Below are 17,986 nucleotides of genomic sequence, written 5' to 3'. Positions count from 1 at the left end.
AAAAGCCGGTGTACGTGTGTTTGACTCAGTCGGCTTTGCGACCGCAAAATCTTGGCATATCCGGTTGTTAATCCAAGTTTTCCATAATTCCCGAATGATAGTTGGAAACTCTCTAGGAGTACGGTCGAAAAACCTGAGCCAGCACATATCGAATTAATTGAAAAGAAGAGGAAGGATAACCAAGGGACGGGCTTTCCTCTCCCTTCAGTCTGCTTTACGATTCCCTCGATCTTATTATACTTCCTGGATTATTCTTTTAAGACCCCGCGAAAAATTTCCTTGCCTCCGATAGGAGGCTTCGTATCACAGCTGGTAGTGGGGCTCAACAAGGATCTCGGAAACACGGGTTCAAACTACGTCAGATCTTTTTTCGCAATTTCTTTAATGGCAGATAATTTTTACAACCAGTTTTTAATTCTCATCGTGGTTTAAATATGATTTGTTTCATTAATTTGAGAGAATCTTTTTTTCTCAGAGCAACAAGCAATACTGGAGTTGAATGACTCTTGTACAAACTAATTAAGCGGACTTAGAAATTTCTCCAATGGCGAGATTTATAAAAGGGAAGTCAGTCATAATGTTATGTTGAGCCATCCGGGATTCTCTATCATTTCAAATCACAGTAAGTACCTCTCCACACTTCCACTATTCTCTCACGAGGGACCCAGATTTTCTTTCTACGTCCCATCTCTCTTGACTCCATTGGTTTTACACCGGACAGATACCTGAAGTATGGTCTCGTACACGATCCTGAGCAAGGACATCGAGACTCAAGTCAAATGTATTATTTTTCTGCTACGACTTAAACACTTTTTTACCCGGCTAAGAACAGGAGAATTGATTGAGTCGATGAATGATTTCTGAGTCAAGGGTCACCTGGTGTGTTCAAAAGTACTGAAGGGTCAACAATGCCCTTGAATGCTGAATGACGACCTTGAATCTAATGCGTTTTTAAAGATATAGTTCAAGTCATATTCCATGCGTGATAATAATTCCGATTTATCGAGAAGACACGCACCAACACCACAAGAGGTCTGGGAAGGCGCGTGGCTGGCGAGAATGATTATGTCACCTCCTCGGTAAGTCATACTAAATATCCTGATAAAAGGGAAGGTTAAAAAAGGAAAAAAATAAATCACAGATGTCGCAACTCAACCCACTCTTAATTATGCTCACAAAAAAAATAACTTTTTCAAGTCATTTTTCATTTGACAGCCGTTAGCTGCGGTTTGTTCGCAATTCGGCGTTTCACTGCGCGGCCTTTTTGACCTTCAGATAAAAAAATATTCGGCAAGTTAAAACCAAAATACATCATGGCATGTCGCTGCTGGGAATGACAATAACAAAAATAGAAACGCTTAAGGGTCCCATTCAGTAACTCTTGTGTAGGTTTATCATTATTCTTGGGCACCTTCCAATTTCTTTCTCGTCGGCAAACAATTGCAGAGGTCGAAGTTCCCCATATTACTAGTTAGTGGTAAGGTCAACCATTTTTATTTATTAAAATTGTTGGGGCCTTCAATGGAAGTAATGAAATTAGAAAACACCACTGAATATTTTTTTTCTTTTAAGATTACATGAAATCCTCGGGGAAGTTGAGTGTGCGACTCTTTGGCTAATGACTGCACCTTTGGGGGAAGGACATAGATTTAATCGGGGTGGGGCGAACTAAATAATCCTCGAAACACTTTTCATAATCTTGAATGATTATCCCACGTTAAATACGCTTTAATTTTTTGGGAATAGTTTAAATATAACATCATTTTTAAACACCTATTTCCTCCTTCGCTAAGGGCGGATTTCTGAATAGTTTTGGTGGTAAGCAGAAATACGCCCCCGTGTCTCACAAATGCTTTGATCTCGCGCACACAGAAAATTGAGAAAACAATAACACTTGTTTCCGACAGTGTCCCAACTATTATTTTTACAGAAACAGTTTCTTTCGAAATAAAAATAGAGATACTTTTCCGTTTGGGCTTTGAAGTAACTTGCCCCGTAACTATCACGTTTTAACATCTAAAGAAAATAGTAAAAAAATCGTGAACGTGTGTTCTTTGTCGAAATTCAAGACGGTCAAATGACATGTCTGAGGTCGTTCAAAATAGCATTTGTGTTTGCTCCGAATATCAAGTTTTCAACATGAGTGCTTACTATTTTTTTCCATCGCTGTAACAGGCTAACCTTATGCTTTGTAAAAATAATGTACGATCATACTGAATCCAAATGGATGAACACCTTTCGTTGAAACAATGAATAATCGAAGCTGAGTAGATATAAAAAGGTGGGATTATTCGCAAAATCGATTCTTTTCTTGACATCTGGTTTTTGCCAGAGAATTAAGTGAATGTGATGGAATTTCAGTAACTTAGGCATTAGACACGGAGGGTAACCACCTTCATTTTTTGTCTTTTATTTCGTTTGAATCTCGCTCGTACTTCCTGATCTTGCGCGAACGCAAAGCCGCTCTCTTGAATTCATTTACAGTTCGTCCTGATAATATGGCCGATGAAAGATGCTTTTCGAAATCCTGTAATTCACCGCCCGATGAAGCCAAACCAAGCAACAACAATCACTCACCCCAATTGATTGACACCTCGTTAATAAAAGGAGCGAAAATGATAACAAAGAATTATGGCGTAATTGTTTTACCAGTACGCTTGTTGTCATTTCAGTTTGTTTAACAATGTCAATTAAGGACACATCTAGCACCCTGCAATTTGGTTGTTTGCGCAGAAACACTCCCCTCAAGAACGCTGCGCCCAGCTGAGGGGAGTCGCTTATCATGAGTTATTCTCGTGAAAATCTCCTTTCCTATCTCGCCATCTATGGCTAATGACCTTCTCTCGAGCGTTAGTTAGGTCATACTACCCGATGATGTGAAATTTTAACAGCCGCGATGCCACCTAAAGAACAGATTGCGTTTTATGGCTCTTAAGTCTCACGTGCAAAAACAACAGCATTGCCCACGGATCAAATGATGGCAATTTACACAGCGTGATTATGCGGTCGCCCTGTTGCGTTCTTAACAGGATAAAGGACATGAGATCATCCTTGACCCGCTCGGAGATTCTTGATTTCATTTATTCGTCGCATCCGAAAATAGCGCTTTAGTGGCCAAATCGCGCTATAAACAAACCCAAATTTTCACGTCTTCGTAATTCCACTGCAATCTTCTTCAGACTATCCACTCGACTGTTTGTCCGCGTGGTTGACAGTTATTGTTTTCGTAATGACTATGATGAATGACAGCAGGACATAATTCGAGAGCAAAACCCAAGATACTGGAAATTCCGCCTTTAGACAAGCGCACAGGCTCGGCTCATCACACGGTTTGCGTATCTTTCGCGTCTAAATTCGCGTGGTAAACACCGTTAGACGCGTAGCCTTTGGACTGCACATTATAAACCGGTCAACAGCCGGTTTATCATTAGATGGACCTCTCCGGGTTGCTGTCTCCTAAGGCGAACGCGTTCTCAATTGCACATTTGATAGACGCTTCACAGTTCCCTGAGTTTATGAACATCAACAACCGACAGACACAATCTCCAATTATGTTCAACTGGGGATCCTTCAAGCTTACGAAAGATATGGAAGGTGAGAGAGATATTTCAGCACCTCATAGGTGACTGATATTACTTACACCTTGGTTTTTTCGCTTCATTGTTTTAGAGAGGCTACGTAATGCAGGAACGGGGAAAAAGGTAGCTTTTCGGCAGAACTCCACAACGATTAACAGCGACGCGACAAGAACGGCGTCCGATTTTCGAAGAGTCGACGAACGATGTTCTTCCTCGTCTACCCCTCCAAGCAGTCCGCTGTCTTGTTCTTTAGCAAACGTGAAAGTAGAAATAGAGATGAAGAATTTATGGGACGATTTCTACGCTTTGGGCACAGAGATGATTGTCACAAAAGCTGGAAGGTTAGAGATTGAGTTCTTCCGATTTTAATACCTAATAAATGGTCTTGGTGAGCAAAATGTGGCGAGCCTTACAAATGAAATGAAACCCTTTCGAATAGTAGGGAACATGCGCTCTAATGGAAACGTTAAACAACGAAACATATGTTGGAGAATCTCCACGCTAAATGCTGACAATGATTGAAGGTTAAAAAAGGCCGATCATAAATTATTCGCAAATTGTGCGAAAATTGTCAGGTGTTATCTCGGTGGACGATATCGTAAGAGGAAATCACTCATTACTGGCGTGTATGCTAGTAAAGCCAAAAAATAACATTGCCATGAATCCGTTTACTTTCAGTGAATGAGTCTGTTTATGCCATTAGCCGGGTAAAATGTTTTTGATTTCCTAATCAGGGTTATCACAACAACGATCCATTATGATCCATTCTTTTGTGTTGCCATGTTTTGTTTTCTCTATGAACAAACGCGATTTGTAGGCCACGAACGCGTGTGGCCAGCATTTGAAACAGCAAGCACATTATCTGCCAACATTTTTCCCAACAAAATTCGAAATGAAAAGAAAACTCTATTATCTCGAGAGGGACAGGAAGTAACATGAATGCTAAGCTAATTAAAGGTCGTAAGATTACACGAATAACAGAAGAACAGAAGTTTGAGCTGATAGTGTGGAAAAGTGCTACGCACTATTTCAATGAGGTCCTTGTTAGTTTAGCTTCAATTTGCTTTAAATGCCAACGGTATTATCTGTTACATTTGGGTCTTGCAAAGTAAACCTTGTGTAGACAATTGTCATGGATAGGTTGTAGACTTTTTAGATTAGCCTCAGGGCTAATTGTTACTAGAATTTATCGACGAGACCTGCTTGACAATTATTTCTCATTCTCCACAAATCAGAAGTTTCGAAAACTTTCACACTCCCGTCAAAACTCTAATAAATTTTCGCGTTAATATAGTCTCGCCTTGTTTGGAAATTCTGTTCTCTTTTTCTGTCCTTTCTGCGGTTTTCAAACGGAAAGACCCCCAATTTCGGCGTTTTATTGTCGAAGAATTAAAGTGGTTAATTGCCTTCTAAGGAGATTTATCCCGTTCTCTTGGCAAACTTTCAGTCACTCAAATAAACATAAATCTTTTTTTAAAAAGTTGTCTCTTAAGCTATAATGACTGTTTGTTTGTACAAAAATTATTTGCTCAAAATTTTTGGAAAAGCAAAGGCGACCAAAGTTTACTTAAGTTATTGTCGAGAAAGAAAGTCAAATACTCTCGGTTACTCATAAGAAAGTAATCTAATAATGGCCTTGAATTCGACTCACACAGGGCTTGCCTCTGTTCTCCTTTTAGATTTCCATTCTTTGATTAGAAAGGGTGAAAACATCATAAGAATTCAATTTAACTGGCCGTCTAAGGTCTTCAGTTGCCGGAAAAAACAAACACCTTGTTTGATAATATCACGTTTCAACAAAAATTACAAGCCCTCAGCTAAAGACCGAGTGCCTAAGAATTCCTTCTAAGGTCCTTCCCTTCTCATTAAGGTCATTATGAACTACTGCGTGTTCAAGGCACAATTCTCTCGGCCATAAATAAGGCCTGTGAAAGAGCTCGTACAAATACAGGACCAAATGGGGGCGAGTTTGGACGTGGGGACCCTTCCTAAGACGGACTTTTTTGGAAGAGGAATCGGTGTTACATTATTTCATCTTTTTTTTCTTTTGCAATGAAGTTCATTTTGCATAAAGCTGTTGATGGATTGACCTTTAGCTTAGTTGAGAATTCTACAGAAATGCAAGAGAAATCAGCATCGAAGAAAGTTAACCTTTTGAATTGAAGTGATTAGCGTGTAACTTCTCCAAATAAACTCAATATGTTATCCAGGAAAAATGTGATGAGAATTGACAGAGATTTTTTTTTTCTCGTTGTCTGCTTTCTCGTTCTTAATCAAACATAGCACACACTAAAACCAATCTCGATCGTTAAAGATTGGCTTTGACAAGGGCGTCATCTTGTCATAGATTAACTACTGTACCCTCGCTCGTTAGTTGCCCTGAACAGCACTTTGTTTTCTTTGGAGCAAGTGAGTCAGCATTTTCAACTATGATTACCCTGAGAGTTGTTTTCCGGTGGAGTATGCCTGAAAATAGATGGCAGTTGACCATGATTAATTAATGTTCTCGTTTTCCTAGTTTGGATTGAAGATGGATTCTTTGAGTTAGAAGTGAAGAGGCGATTATATTCAAGATCTGTTTAAGATCCCTCTTTCTGAAGGCGAACATGACGCCACTTTTGCAACTTTGGTAAAAATATTTATGTTTGTTTGTTTGTCTGTAGGGGTCAAGAAAAACCAGACAGCTACATTATTTTGTCATTACCGAGGAAATTTAGTGAAAAATTTTAGACAATTCTTTAACGTTCGTCTGTCACGTATTGTCTTTGGGGAAGTTGTATCTTCCGTAATGGCTTATATCTTATTTTGCTACGTAAAGTTGCCGCAGAATTTTCACAGTTCAAAACACGACTGTAATATTCTGTAAGAGAACTTCTGAGAAGAACTTAGGAGTAGCAGCTACCCAAATGTAGTGTTTGAAAAGTTGGTGCTCGATTCACGAAAAAGAGGACACCTCGCACCCACTTGGCAACACCTTCGGACAAAATTACCGGCTAAGACTATTTAGGTAAAAGCGGAAATGGTATTACAAGTTACGAGAATGTAAAGAAAACAAAAACAAATTTGATTAGTACCTCCCTGAGACTTCCCGTGTTTCCACAAAAAGAGTCGTCATTTTTTGTTTACTTTCCTTACTACAATGTAACCTCAGATGCAGATTACACAATAAGTGTCGAGGGAGCCAACAGAAAATATTGGTTTAGTCATCGAACACTTTACATAACAGAAAAGAACCTCCCAAAGCGCCAAGTGGTTGGCCACCTTAGTTGCGGGATTCCATCATACACCGAAATCAGGTGTATGAAACGAAATCGAGTCATCCAAATCCGAGATGGATTCAGTACCTTTTATTTTTGCATGAGCGCATCAACTTGAAACCTCGCGTGTCTGACTTCCCAGTTTCGTTTCAGTTTTGTCTCATTTCGACAAACTCAGAAGACATTCCTTTCGTAGTATGGGAACTTCAGCATTAGGTATCAACAAGAGGGAGAAATACTCAAACAATCGTCTTGTGCTCCAATAAACACCGCCTTTAAATTATTACGAAGTTCGATACAGAAAAAGAAATATTATAGCACATAAGTGGATCTCGGGTTACTCTTGGACAGTTTTCGAACCAATTGATAAAGATTTTGTGGCATGAAATTTAAGCTTAGTGAGCCTAACATATAGTGGCACTAGGGTCCATTCACAGCCAACATCACTGAGACAGTCCTTTCAACCAACTTGGACTACATAGTAACCTATGACAATACTCAGTGTGAAAGTAAGAGTTCCAAGAGCTTTGTCTTCATATTGCGTCATAAGTTTGAACATGGGAAAACTAATTTAAGGCTTTCATTAAAAAAAAAATGACATGTTTCCTTCAAGACTTTGATTTGGGGGCCACCCTGCACAGCAAGATAACCTTTGCGACTGAATCAATTCGGACAGAGAACATGAAACAGCCGAGGTAATTTAAAACTGCAAACTTATCATCCTCTCCCTCTTTCATCTTTCCTTGCCAGGCGCATGTTTCCGCCGTTCCAAGTGCGCTTACAAGGTTTGGACCCCACGTCTAAGTATATCCTAATGATGGACTTCATACCAGTGGACGATAAACGCTATCGGTACGCGTTCCACAGTTCTAAGTGGCTGGTGGCAGGCAAAGCAGACGCCAGTGTACCCGGGAGGGTACACATTCACCCTGACTCACCCTGTACTGGACAGCAATGGATGAAACAAGTCGTTTCGTTCGATAAACTTAAACTCACTAATAATCTGATGGATGACAATGGACATGTAAGAAGATATGAACATTATAAGTATATGTTTTGCTGACGAAATTTTGAGGTTTGAATCATTGTTTAAGAGAGCTAGTCGCCCCAGACGGAAATACGGCGGATTCGTAGCTTTGTACTTTTAATATCCATGATTGCGGCGTTTCTGGAAAGATAATTATAAGATGAAATAATTTCTCGTCCAAAATTCTGGGTCCATAAAGTATCACATATCACTTAAGCAGGCGCCTAACACCGACATTTTTTTAGAGGAAGGTTACATGAATGTTCTGGATGTCGTTTTTAACCAAGATTTTGTATGAGATGCTGGTTGTGTACTAAGCCTACAATCATCTTTGGACTCTAATGTCTCAAATCAAAGTTTTATTCTTCGCCACTGATCAATTTTGACTTTTGTGTAAACTGGGAGAGGCAATAGATATCATTTCTTGGTATGTTAATGACTATGGTAATCTTGATAATAAAACTGATAATAGTAATAATAATGATGACGAAGATTATAAATCAAGATTATGATGTTGATAGTAAACATAATGATGTAGTTAATTTTTGATGATCATGCCGATGGTTGTGATAGATGATATTCTACATCTCTCTGTTATTTCAGATTATACTCAATTCTATGCACAAGTATCAACCACGTTTCCACGTCGTCCTTGACAACCAAGAGAAGAGTACCATGATCAGCGCCCTGGGAGCGAGCACAGAACACGTTAAAACATTTTTGTTTCCAGAAACACAATTCATGGCTGTGACCGCGTACCAGAATCATATGGTATGTAGATTAAAAATTTATTTCTCTTGATAAATGATGAAGATTCCCTCTTTTTCATTCCTGAAATGTTCTATGGGGACAAGGAGTGGTTTTTATCCCGTAATAAATACCGGAAATGTCAGTGATCGTCAAAAATTAATTTCTTTTCTTAATCGACTTCACACAAACCTCACTGTAATCTTGATGTCCGTTCCGAAGTCCAAAACCTACGTGCGTCGACAACATTTTAAGGCCAATAATGACTATGATCATTAATTGTTAATGCTTCTCCGCATAAGAGATGAAAGGAAACCTCATGGCACTATGTGACGTTTTTTCAATCTGTCAGCAAAACACCGTTCAAGTTACCAACAAACGTGGCTCCACGTAAATACTGCTGCGCTCCTCTCTTTATAGGCATATGTAATCTCTTGTTCTTAATAATAATGATGATAATAATTTATTACTTATATAGCGCAAAATACATGTGGATATGATCTAATGCGCTAAGTGAAACCATATTTTGACTTTAACTGACTGATAAAAAAGCGTAGCACCAATATAGAATTATTCACTGCGGTGAATCGTTTCTCTAGTGTCTTCTACGACTATTTGAGAGCAAAACGCTTAAACTGACAACAAAATTGATACATATTTATTTTTCTCCATCTTATTTGCAATCCTTCAACTTTAATTGTAGCAGGGCCAAAAGATAAAGTCTTATGCCACAAGAGGTTTTTGTTGTTACCCTTCGTTATTCACCCTTAGTGCATCTGGTCTCTTTTGCCTATCTTAAAGAGGGAGCATTTTTTATGTGCTGAAAGGTTTAAAGCAGCCGAAATATTTCTATTTAAGCGGGAAATTAGAATCGACATTGAGAAAGTGCTGAACAGGTGTTTGGTGCATATACATACTAATTATAGTTCGTATCTGTTTTCTTAACCAGATAACGCAATTAAAGATAGCGAGCAATCCATTTGCTAAAGGATTTCGTGACTGTGATCCGGACGATTGGTATGTTTTAAAAACAATTGGTTTTTCCCAGCCTTTCTCCCTAGTGGAGAAGGTAGGGAGACACCCCCTAAACACGACGTTACGTTTGTCCTTCGGAGTTGGAGCGTAATTTAAGTTGTAAAGGTGTACAGTAAAAGATAAACTGTTCTGTTTAGGTCAAGAGTAAGCAGATAAATTCCATATGTGGTCAATTCTTCTGCCTTCTTAATTTACACCTTACACAGATGAAGACGCGACACGGAATCGCCATTTTTTCTCCCTTCTGTGTTTGCCTCTAGCCCTTTCATGTGGCATTAGTAAATCTCTTTCTTTAGATGAATGTAAAAATGACTCAAGAGCATTATCGAATAATTCTGTTCATTTGTAAGGAATTACTTCTTGAGAATTTCTTCAGGTTTATGGAGTCAACCCCACCAGCGCCATAAGCGAAGTTTGCCGCTTTTATCTTCGGGCGCTCTTTTTGGAAAGCTGAACGATTGGGCACTGAGACGCAAATTTCATCTTCTCTCTGCAGTGTAGTGGAAGTCATAAAACAAATAGAGCCAGGATCAGTAATGCCTACAGCGAAGCCTCGACTTCAAAGTGAAGTGTACCCTCCGAAGTCATGTAATTCTAGCCGAGAAGGGGGCGACAGTGTAACAGGTTATTAGTCATCTTTCTATATGTTTTTAACTGCTCTATGGGCTGATGGTAAAGTTACCTGTGTTTTGTTGAGATTTTAACCATGCTGTCTTTTAAATTTTTTCAATTTCATTTTTCCAAAAATTATTTTCTCAGTTATGTTGCCAGTTTTTAAGCTTATGAAGATCAAAAAATTTACTGAACTTTAAACACAACCCAAGCATCCATTCTCTTCAATTACCCTATCTTAGGAATGGACTGTCATCTAAATAGAATAAGGAAGATGGTTTTGTTAAATTCTACCCGCGTTTTCAATCCTTAACTTTAAGAACTTCAATTTGAAACTGAACTATTGGTAAAAATGACAAAGAAATCAAAATAAACTTGGTAACTACCAAGATAGCTTTAATTTGTCAAAACGGAATTCGATTTTACACGATGTAAAAGTAAAAGACGTTTCACAATTTATTGTCTCCTTTTTAAAGGCGCTCTCACTCCACAGAACCCCAAATTTTTAAAGATGAAAGGATAAAAGACTTTCTTAGTGGCCCAGATGAATCATTTTTCTTTCTTTTCATTCCAGGAACAATATCAAATGTGACCACACCTCTGGTTCCCATGAACCGTGTTCTTCCCTCTCTCACAGTCCCCTCCATTACGGTCCCGGCTTGCACACCCATCATGAGTCCAACTATTACGTCACCGCTATTCCATCCACACCCTACCTCCCCTGGAGCAACTACGGCTGTGTACCGAGGCTTCCCGTCTTTACGTGATCACCGTAGTATGCCTTATCCCACACAGTATCTTAGGTACAATTCAGGACAGCAAAATGATGTACCTGGATATCAATCGCCACCAGGAACCATTTCCAGTCAATGATAAAACGCTGACCAAATGAGGACTCGCACGAATTTTTTATAACTGAAAAAGCAGTCTATGGACAGCCTTAGGGGCTAGTTTACTTACACTGCTTGGAACTCCACTGACCTCTGGGAGGTATAAGAATGCCGGCTTAGAACTCACATCGTCCGAATATTACTTAAGAGGCAAAAACAGAGTTCGTTTCTTTGTCTTGACGAAAAAATTTAAAAGAAAATTCTTGAATAAAAATATTTTTCTTCCATTTAACAGAATGAAAATAATTATTTAAGTGCATTTTTTAAATCAGATTTTGTTCATACATTGTATGAAACTTAAAATTTATGTCAAGATTATTTCATTCAATAATTCTCCATTTTGACCCAGTCTTCTTTGTATTCGTTTTGTTCATGTGAAGTCCTTCGTACGTACAACGAAAGTTTTGCCTCTGGTTGCTCACTTGAGTTTCATCTGTCAATGTTACAATGAAAAGGGCAACTCGATGCCTCCATTTAATACGTTCACGAACTAAGTTCCAGCCCAAATGAACGATAATCATAAAACACATGAAAAAAAAAAGAGAACACTTTTCGCTTGTTTGCTCAGGGTCTTTATCAAAAGGAAGTTTTCGGAGTTTTAATCCAAACCAAAAACGGAGCTTTTCGATAACTCCCTCTTGAAGGAAGACAACGGCGACATACTGTGGACTTGGGAAACTGTGGTCTTTCGAAATTTTGTCGTCAAACGGTCACGAGATCTGTCACTGTCACCTTGATTCATTACTGTTTTAAAACTATTATGGACCGAACACTTTTAAATGTTAGCTGTTTAATCTTAATTAAAAAATGAGTGCGAGTATGAGCTGTTCTTGATCGATATTCAAATACAATTAGCCTCAGACCATGGGAATTTTCAACCATGTGAGACAGAGGGAAACACAAGCATCTAACCCCTTCTCCCCCTGGTTAGGGAGAGAAGGTGTAAACGACTGTTTCACGGCATTCGGGGGACACCAGAAGGTCGAAGAGCGAGAGGGAGACTAGAGACCACTTGGAGAAGGACTGTCAAAAGAGGTGGACTGGAAGAGCTGGAATGTGGCCAAGACGGCGGCAAGCGCGTCGGGGGGTCGGGCGGACAATAGGACGGTCTTATGCGCCTACAGCGGGCGCAACGAGCGATGATGATGATTCCCCATTCACGAGTAGAGCAGTAGAAGTAGAGCGCGCTATGCCTCCCTGACACATAGGATGAGGGTGACGACATTCTCATTTGGAATTCTTGGTCCCACGAGGTTCCAGACCAACCTCGTTCATTTCAACATTGTCACCCTCTTACTAGAATAGCTTTGTATCTACTTCTCTTCAACCTTTCTTTGTAAGGTAGAACCATTGGGGGATACTCAAAAAAGTTGTGCTTTGATGTAATCGAGGCGGATTTGACCAATGTATTTGTTTTCATCATCTCGCTGTCATTAGCAAGAGTAAGCTCGTTTGAAGAGTTTCCACGATGAACCCCTGAGAAGCATAAGTTGGGGTGGGGAAATCTGTTTGGGTAAATGAAATGTTTGCCCATTACCTTCATTGATATGAGGGTTTGGCACAGAGATACAAACGGAGAACGTTTATGAAATGTGGACCATTGTTCAGTGAAAGCTAAACGAAAGAGGAATGACTATGGCCAAAACAGAAATGTACACTAAAGGTTTCGGGGTTGGTGGAGCCTCCTGGTGTAAGGCTCTACCCACCCTACCCACGTAATGGTCTTGGGAAATTGGTGCAGGGATTCTAACTTAACGATTTTGTCAGTTAGTTTGATGCGCTGTTCGTTAGCCCACCAACTCACAAGGCTAATCTCACTTAGCATGTTACGTGGTGAGTTCAATAAACACACTCACTTGTTGAACCACTCAGGTTACATCGACGAGTTTTCCGGATCCCAAATCTGATGGCTGAAACCCTTTTTTTTTAACTCGAGATGTGATTTAAAATTAGGATCTCGAGATGGTAAAAGTAGTAAAGATGAAAACAAATGAAATTCAATATTTGCACGTTGCACACCCAAGTGACGCATCACATCTTGCTTAGCAAACGTGGGTGTTAGTCGTCACAACGTTCAGATCATGAGAACCGGATTTTGAAGAACACCTGATAGCCTCCGACACGGATCTACCTAAGGTAACACGGCATTGGTTCCAAACGAGTGTGTATTCCTTCTTGTCACATTCAGATCTGATTTCCACTTTTTCATTGTTTTCCTTAAACAATCATTCTACACAAGGTTTACCCTGGTAAGGATTTTTTAGTTCCTAGACTATTAAATATTAAATCTACTAACGCATTACATTTTGTATTTCGTTTTCCCTTGTGAGGGACTATCCAAAAAAAATCGCAGAAAGAGGGGGGGGGGGGGGAGGAGGAAAAAAAGGAGGAGGTTAAAAATATAAAAATGGTTGAGTTTGGTTCAATTTGTATGAACGTTGCATCTGCTCTGTAAAGGTACGATGGTGCCTGTTACAGTATATTAACCTGCTAAGAACCCCCAGATTACTTCACATGGTAAATTAGGACAAAGTATTCGTGGCTCAGCGGAAACAGAGAACATTTAACCGTTTTTCAGTCCCACGGCATATCATTACATAATGAAATTTCATATTATCCTATGAATAAGAAATATCAATTTCAGAATTTCAGGGTTTTACTGTACAGTACTAGAGGTCTGTAAGAAAATAGTTTAAAATATCTAGTTTACAAGCCGTCGTTTCATTCGAGTAAAGAAACGTTCGGGGTGGTCTTGGAGAGGGAGGGGGGAGAGTTAAGTATTCGTTTAAGTCCAAAACCAATTTGGATTCAGTCTTTCGTGTGGTTAGTTGTGTGATCGCTGTTTTGTGTTGGTTTAGTTTTTCTCCTTCCCATAACCTTTTCCCACCACCCAAAACCCCAAAAGTGTTCCTCGTTGAATTTTGGAGCGTCTTGTCTCGTCACCAACTCCCCGCTTCTCTTCCTTTCCATGTCTTGAAGTTCTTTCCTCATGATATCATTGCTCCAAGTGACGTAACTCGCTTCGTCTGCCCAGTCAGAGGAGCCTGTCGTCAAAGGTGTCAGTGGTAATTCTCGGAGAACTTCACTGCCATCCCCCGAGGCCTCCAGCATTTTCATTCGACGCTTGTGTTCGCGCTCCCGGCGACGATTTTCCGATTGCAGACGTTCTTCAAAAGAACCAAGATAAGGAGAGAAGGCTTGGAGACGGTGTTTCTGACACTGATACAGCTCGCTTTGCATTTCCTTCAGACGTGAAATGCAACGCTTGAATGAGAAGATTTCCTCCTCGCCGGTCAATATTCCGAGCGAACTCAGTTCGAGCTGGGTGAGCTCAAGATCATAAGCCATCTCGCCCATCATTTCCATGTGCATCTTGTCTTCTTGTAGTGGGTCATCGCTGGGGATCAATTGAAACAACTCATCAGGTGAGCTGGCCGCAGTGCAGAAAAGTTGCACTTTACTTTCATAAGCTGCATCGACAAAACTAAGAAAGCGCCTAGCTTCGTTCTTTTGGTAGATGCTCATCTGCGGTATGTCCTCCAAGAATACCGTGTGAAAAGCATTGCAGATCGTAATATAGTCGGCTGGCCCTAGAGGAGACCTGCACAGCTCGTTGAAAGTGAACCTAGCAATGCCATTTTCCGAAGCGATGGGGACGATGACCTTCCGACCATACACGGGAAGCGAAACCGATGTTAGCCGCTGACCACGCCCCACTGCTTCACAAAAGGCTTCGTCGAATACTTTTTCTGTGTGTTTGGTTAGAGGAGTAAAATAATTGTCCTTTCCGCGTTTCTGATTGGTTCGGTAATCCTTTTCAGAATTCATGGCAACCAATTCACAACGCTCAGTGAGTAAAGCGACTAATGACGTCAATGAATCTAGAGCCTCTCTTTCGCGTCCAAAGGATGAAGCCCCAAGTTCATTAGGAGATCTGGAAACAAAAATTTAGAAAGACAAAATCATCAGAGTAGATCAAGAACCTTTAAAACTGACTAGTAGTTCTACCATGGTGAAGAAACCATTTTGCTGTATCAGGACAACACCCTCTGGCTGACAAATTTGTTTATTCATACCATGAGTTTGCTGAATTTAAATGTTGAAGAGTTAGTGTAAACCACAAAACCCAGGCTGCCTGCAGGTTAAGTGAATACACTTAACCTTCATATACCCCTATCAAGGAATTTATACCCTATGTTTCATAGATGTCCCTTCAGGCAAAAGACCGAGTTGACCTGTCAAAGAATTGACAGACAGATGGAAAGAAGAACTGACCAAAGAACCAATGAAAAACTAACAGATAAATGGATTCTTTGGATCAGGTCTGACTGAAAGAATCAGAGCTCAGTAATTTGAGAAAAAGCAAAGAAAACATCTTGAGGAATTGCTGTGCCCATGTCATTGGTGAAAGTTAGATACAAGAAGTGAACTGTGATCTGACCTGTTAGATGTTGTTACTATAACTGTTCCATTTTCCAACATTTTACGAAAGACTCCTTCCAAAAGCCGGGTGGAGGCAAAGTCTGCCAGCTGCATTTCATCAAAGCAGAGCAACCAAGCCTCTCCAGCCAGCTCAGAGGCAATGGACTCCACTGGAGTTGTATCAAAGGTTAGCTCATCACTTGGACAACAAAGGTTCCACCGATTAATGGCAGAATACAACCGAAGCATGAAGGAGTAAAAATGCACACGCTTCTTGTTTGGAACTTGTATGCTATCATAGAATATGTCCATTAACATTGTTTTGCCACTACCCACCCCACCGTAAAGATAGAGTCCTTGAGGTGTGAGCAGTTGATTACCTGATAGAAAGAAAAAGGTGAATTCAAGCATGATAGCTTATGTATTTCTATATTCTAAAAACTTTACTTATTTTGATGTTCTTGCTGTTTCAGTCAATTTCCCTGTCTTGAGTTCATACTCACAGACCTTTTCGAATATGTCAGGCTGGTTTTAACACACAGAGAAGAAATCAGTATGACCCATAAAAATTTACCCCTGATAGCAACCTGGGTTGAAGAGATATTTTCATTTGAGTGAAAAAAAATTATTGATCATCCTTAACTTAATGGAATTAAGAAAGAGAAATCATAAAAACAATAATTTCTGAAAGAAAATTATGTGAACAAGAAATTAAACATTTAAAAAAAAACTACCTTATGGCATGTAGTCACAGCTAATGTAGGTCAAGGATATTTCAATTTTTTTTAACAAAGCCACCCTTCTTGGAAAGGACTCATACCCATCACAAGTTAAGTATTCTTTACATCTTTTCTTATACCAAACAATACCAAGTTTCTCTTGCAATATGATTTATGATACCACTTTGCCCACTTTATGTTCCTCTGCCACTAAATGGCAATTTTAATTGATGTTATTTTAATAACCATGCAGTCATGTTTTTAACAATAATTGTAGGTACAATAGCAAACATCTGATAGTTGAATGTTGCATTATAACTGCAATACAGACAAATACAAACAAAATGTACATAATATATTTCAGTAAGGTTAAAAGGATCAGCAAAACAGCATTGAGTGTCAAAAACAAATGAGAAGTAACACTTAAAGAGCCATTTGAGAAAGAAGTTGTGCACTTTTTTGGGCAAAAGCTATTTTTGGTAACAAAAAATACAAGCCCAACCAAAAAACTAATGTAAACCTGTCAAACATTGAAAAATTATTGTCAAATGAAAAAAATAACAATGATGACAACGAAAACAATAACAGTTATAATCTCAATATCCAATATAATTCCAATAAAATTAAAAATAATTACGATGGCTGCAAAATAACCTTAGCAGACAATTCAATGGACAATTCAGTATACCCACTAAACAAAAAACTACTCTCCTTGGAACTAGTAGGATTTTATGAATCTTTTTCAGTTACATTAGTTATGTAACAAACAATTGCATGAATCATGTAACAGACAATTACAGTCCAAGAAGACCAGTCATTCAGCCGATAATCTTCCTCTTCTGGCTAACAAACGATAAAACCTACATAACTTTGAGCAATTGACTTACTTGATTGCTTTTGGGAATCATAATCTTTGAGTCGTTCAAACAGGCTTTGAAGATTGCACACCACTTTCAGCTGTGAGTCGTCGGGCTTCAGAACTTTTCTTTCTAAATGTGACTTGTACAACTGTAAAGGTCCTTCGTTAAATTTCATTCCATCGCTATAGCATGCTTTCCTAGCGGCATAGACACCTTGAATACCCAAATGCGAACGGCAAGTGACAACCCGCCTTGTCGAGTGAGTGACTACAGAAAACATGCCACTATCGGAGGAGTAGCGGTTAAGGCAATCCACTGAGAACTAAAACACTGAAAAATGTTTTCGAAGCAGCTTTCGCTGAGCAGATAGCAATGTTGCAGCGATGAAACTAAATTATTTTCAGCTGTTATCGGCTAAATGTCAGTCCCTCATTACTTCCGCCATGTTGACGTTATGTAACCGCTCCCAGCAGCATTTGCGGCGTCTCTTATCCTCGAACACGTGCTCATTTCCAGGGTTTCAACTACGCTTACGAAAACGTAGTAGCTGAAGTAGCCCCCTTGAGGGATTTTAAAACTGTCTGAAACTGTGGTAAGTGCGTCAAACATGCGATTTCAACCATGATAGGCAACCAAGGAGTCAAGTTTACCTTAATGGAGCACACAAGTTACATCAAAACATACAACTGTTAACTCACAGCCTTCAAATGTTGATAAGTACCGCTATTATGCCTGTCTATAATAATAGTAATAATAATGATAGAGTTTTTTGGGCTCATTTAGAAAACGCAATGCGCTTACGTTACTATAGAGGAAAAAATAAATTAGTTAAAACCTAT

The 17,986-nt window shown here is 39.4% G+C and overlaps 2 protein-coding genes across 2 annotated transcripts; one reads left to right on the top strand and one right to left on the bottom strand.

The window, feature by feature from the left end:
* Positions 1-2,732: 2,732 nt before the first annotated feature.
* On the top strand, positions 2,733-11,373 carry LOC113665533 (T-box transcription factor TBX10). Its single transcript, XM_027181243.2, has 7 exons — positions 2,733-3,594; positions 3,670-3,919; positions 7,586-7,859; positions 8,466-8,633; positions 9,559-9,626; positions 10,141-10,268; positions 10,831-11,373. The coding sequence occupies exons 1-7, from the start codon at positions 3,432-3,434 to the stop codon at positions 11,127-11,129; spliced, it is 1,350 nt and encodes a 449-aa protein (XP_027037044.2). The 5' UTR covers positions 2,733-3,431; the 3' UTR covers positions 11,130-11,373.
* A 1,920-nt stretch (positions 11,374-13,293) lies between these two features.
* LOC113665539 (AFG1-like ATPase) lies at positions 13,294-17,627 on the bottom strand. The gene is made up of 3 exons (XM_027181252.2): positions 17,175-17,627; positions 15,588-15,948; positions 13,294-15,080 (listed from the first exon to the last, which is right to left on the bottom strand). Exons 1-3 carry the CDS (start codon positions 17,425-17,427, stop codon positions 13,955-13,957), a joined length of 1,740 nt encoding a protein of 579 aa, XP_027037053.2. The 5' UTR covers positions 17,428-17,627; the 3' UTR covers positions 13,294-13,954.
* Between the last annotated feature and the right edge of the window lie 359 nt (positions 17,628-17,986).

Source organism: Pocillopora damicornis, chromosome 12, assembly GCF_964200805.1.
Source record: "Pocillopora damicornis chromosome 12, jaPocDami1.2, whole genome shotgun sequence".
NCBI lineage: Eukaryota > Metazoa > Cnidaria > Anthozoa > Scleractinia > Pocilloporidae > Pocillopora > Pocillopora damicornis.
This window is presented reverse-complemented; position numbering and strand designations above follow the sequence as displayed.

Coding starts and splice junctions, on each gene's coding strand:
- LOC113665533 (XM_027181243.2), top strand. CDS start 3,432: ATGGACCTCTCCGGGTTGCTGTCTCCTAAGGCGAACGCGTTCTCAATT. Junction 7,860..8,465: donor TGATGGATGACAATGGACAT/GTAAGAAGATAT, acceptor CTGTTATTTCAG/ATTATACTCAATTCTATGCA. Junction 8,634..9,558: donor CCGCGTACCAGAATCATATG/GTATGTAGATTA, acceptor TTTCTTAACCAG/ATAACGCAATTAAAGATAGC.
- LOC113665539 (XM_027181252.2), bottom strand. CDS start 17,427: ATGTTTTCTGTAGTCACTCACTCGACAAGGCGGGTTGTCACTTGCCGT. Junction 15,949..17,174: donor TGATTCCCAAAAGCAATCAA/GTAAGTCAATTG, acceptor TCTTTCTATCAG/GTAATCAACTGCTCACACCT. Junction 15,081..15,587: donor ATAGTAACAACATCTAACAG/GTCAGATCACAG, acceptor TTTTGTTTCCAG/ATCTCCTAATGAACTTGGGG.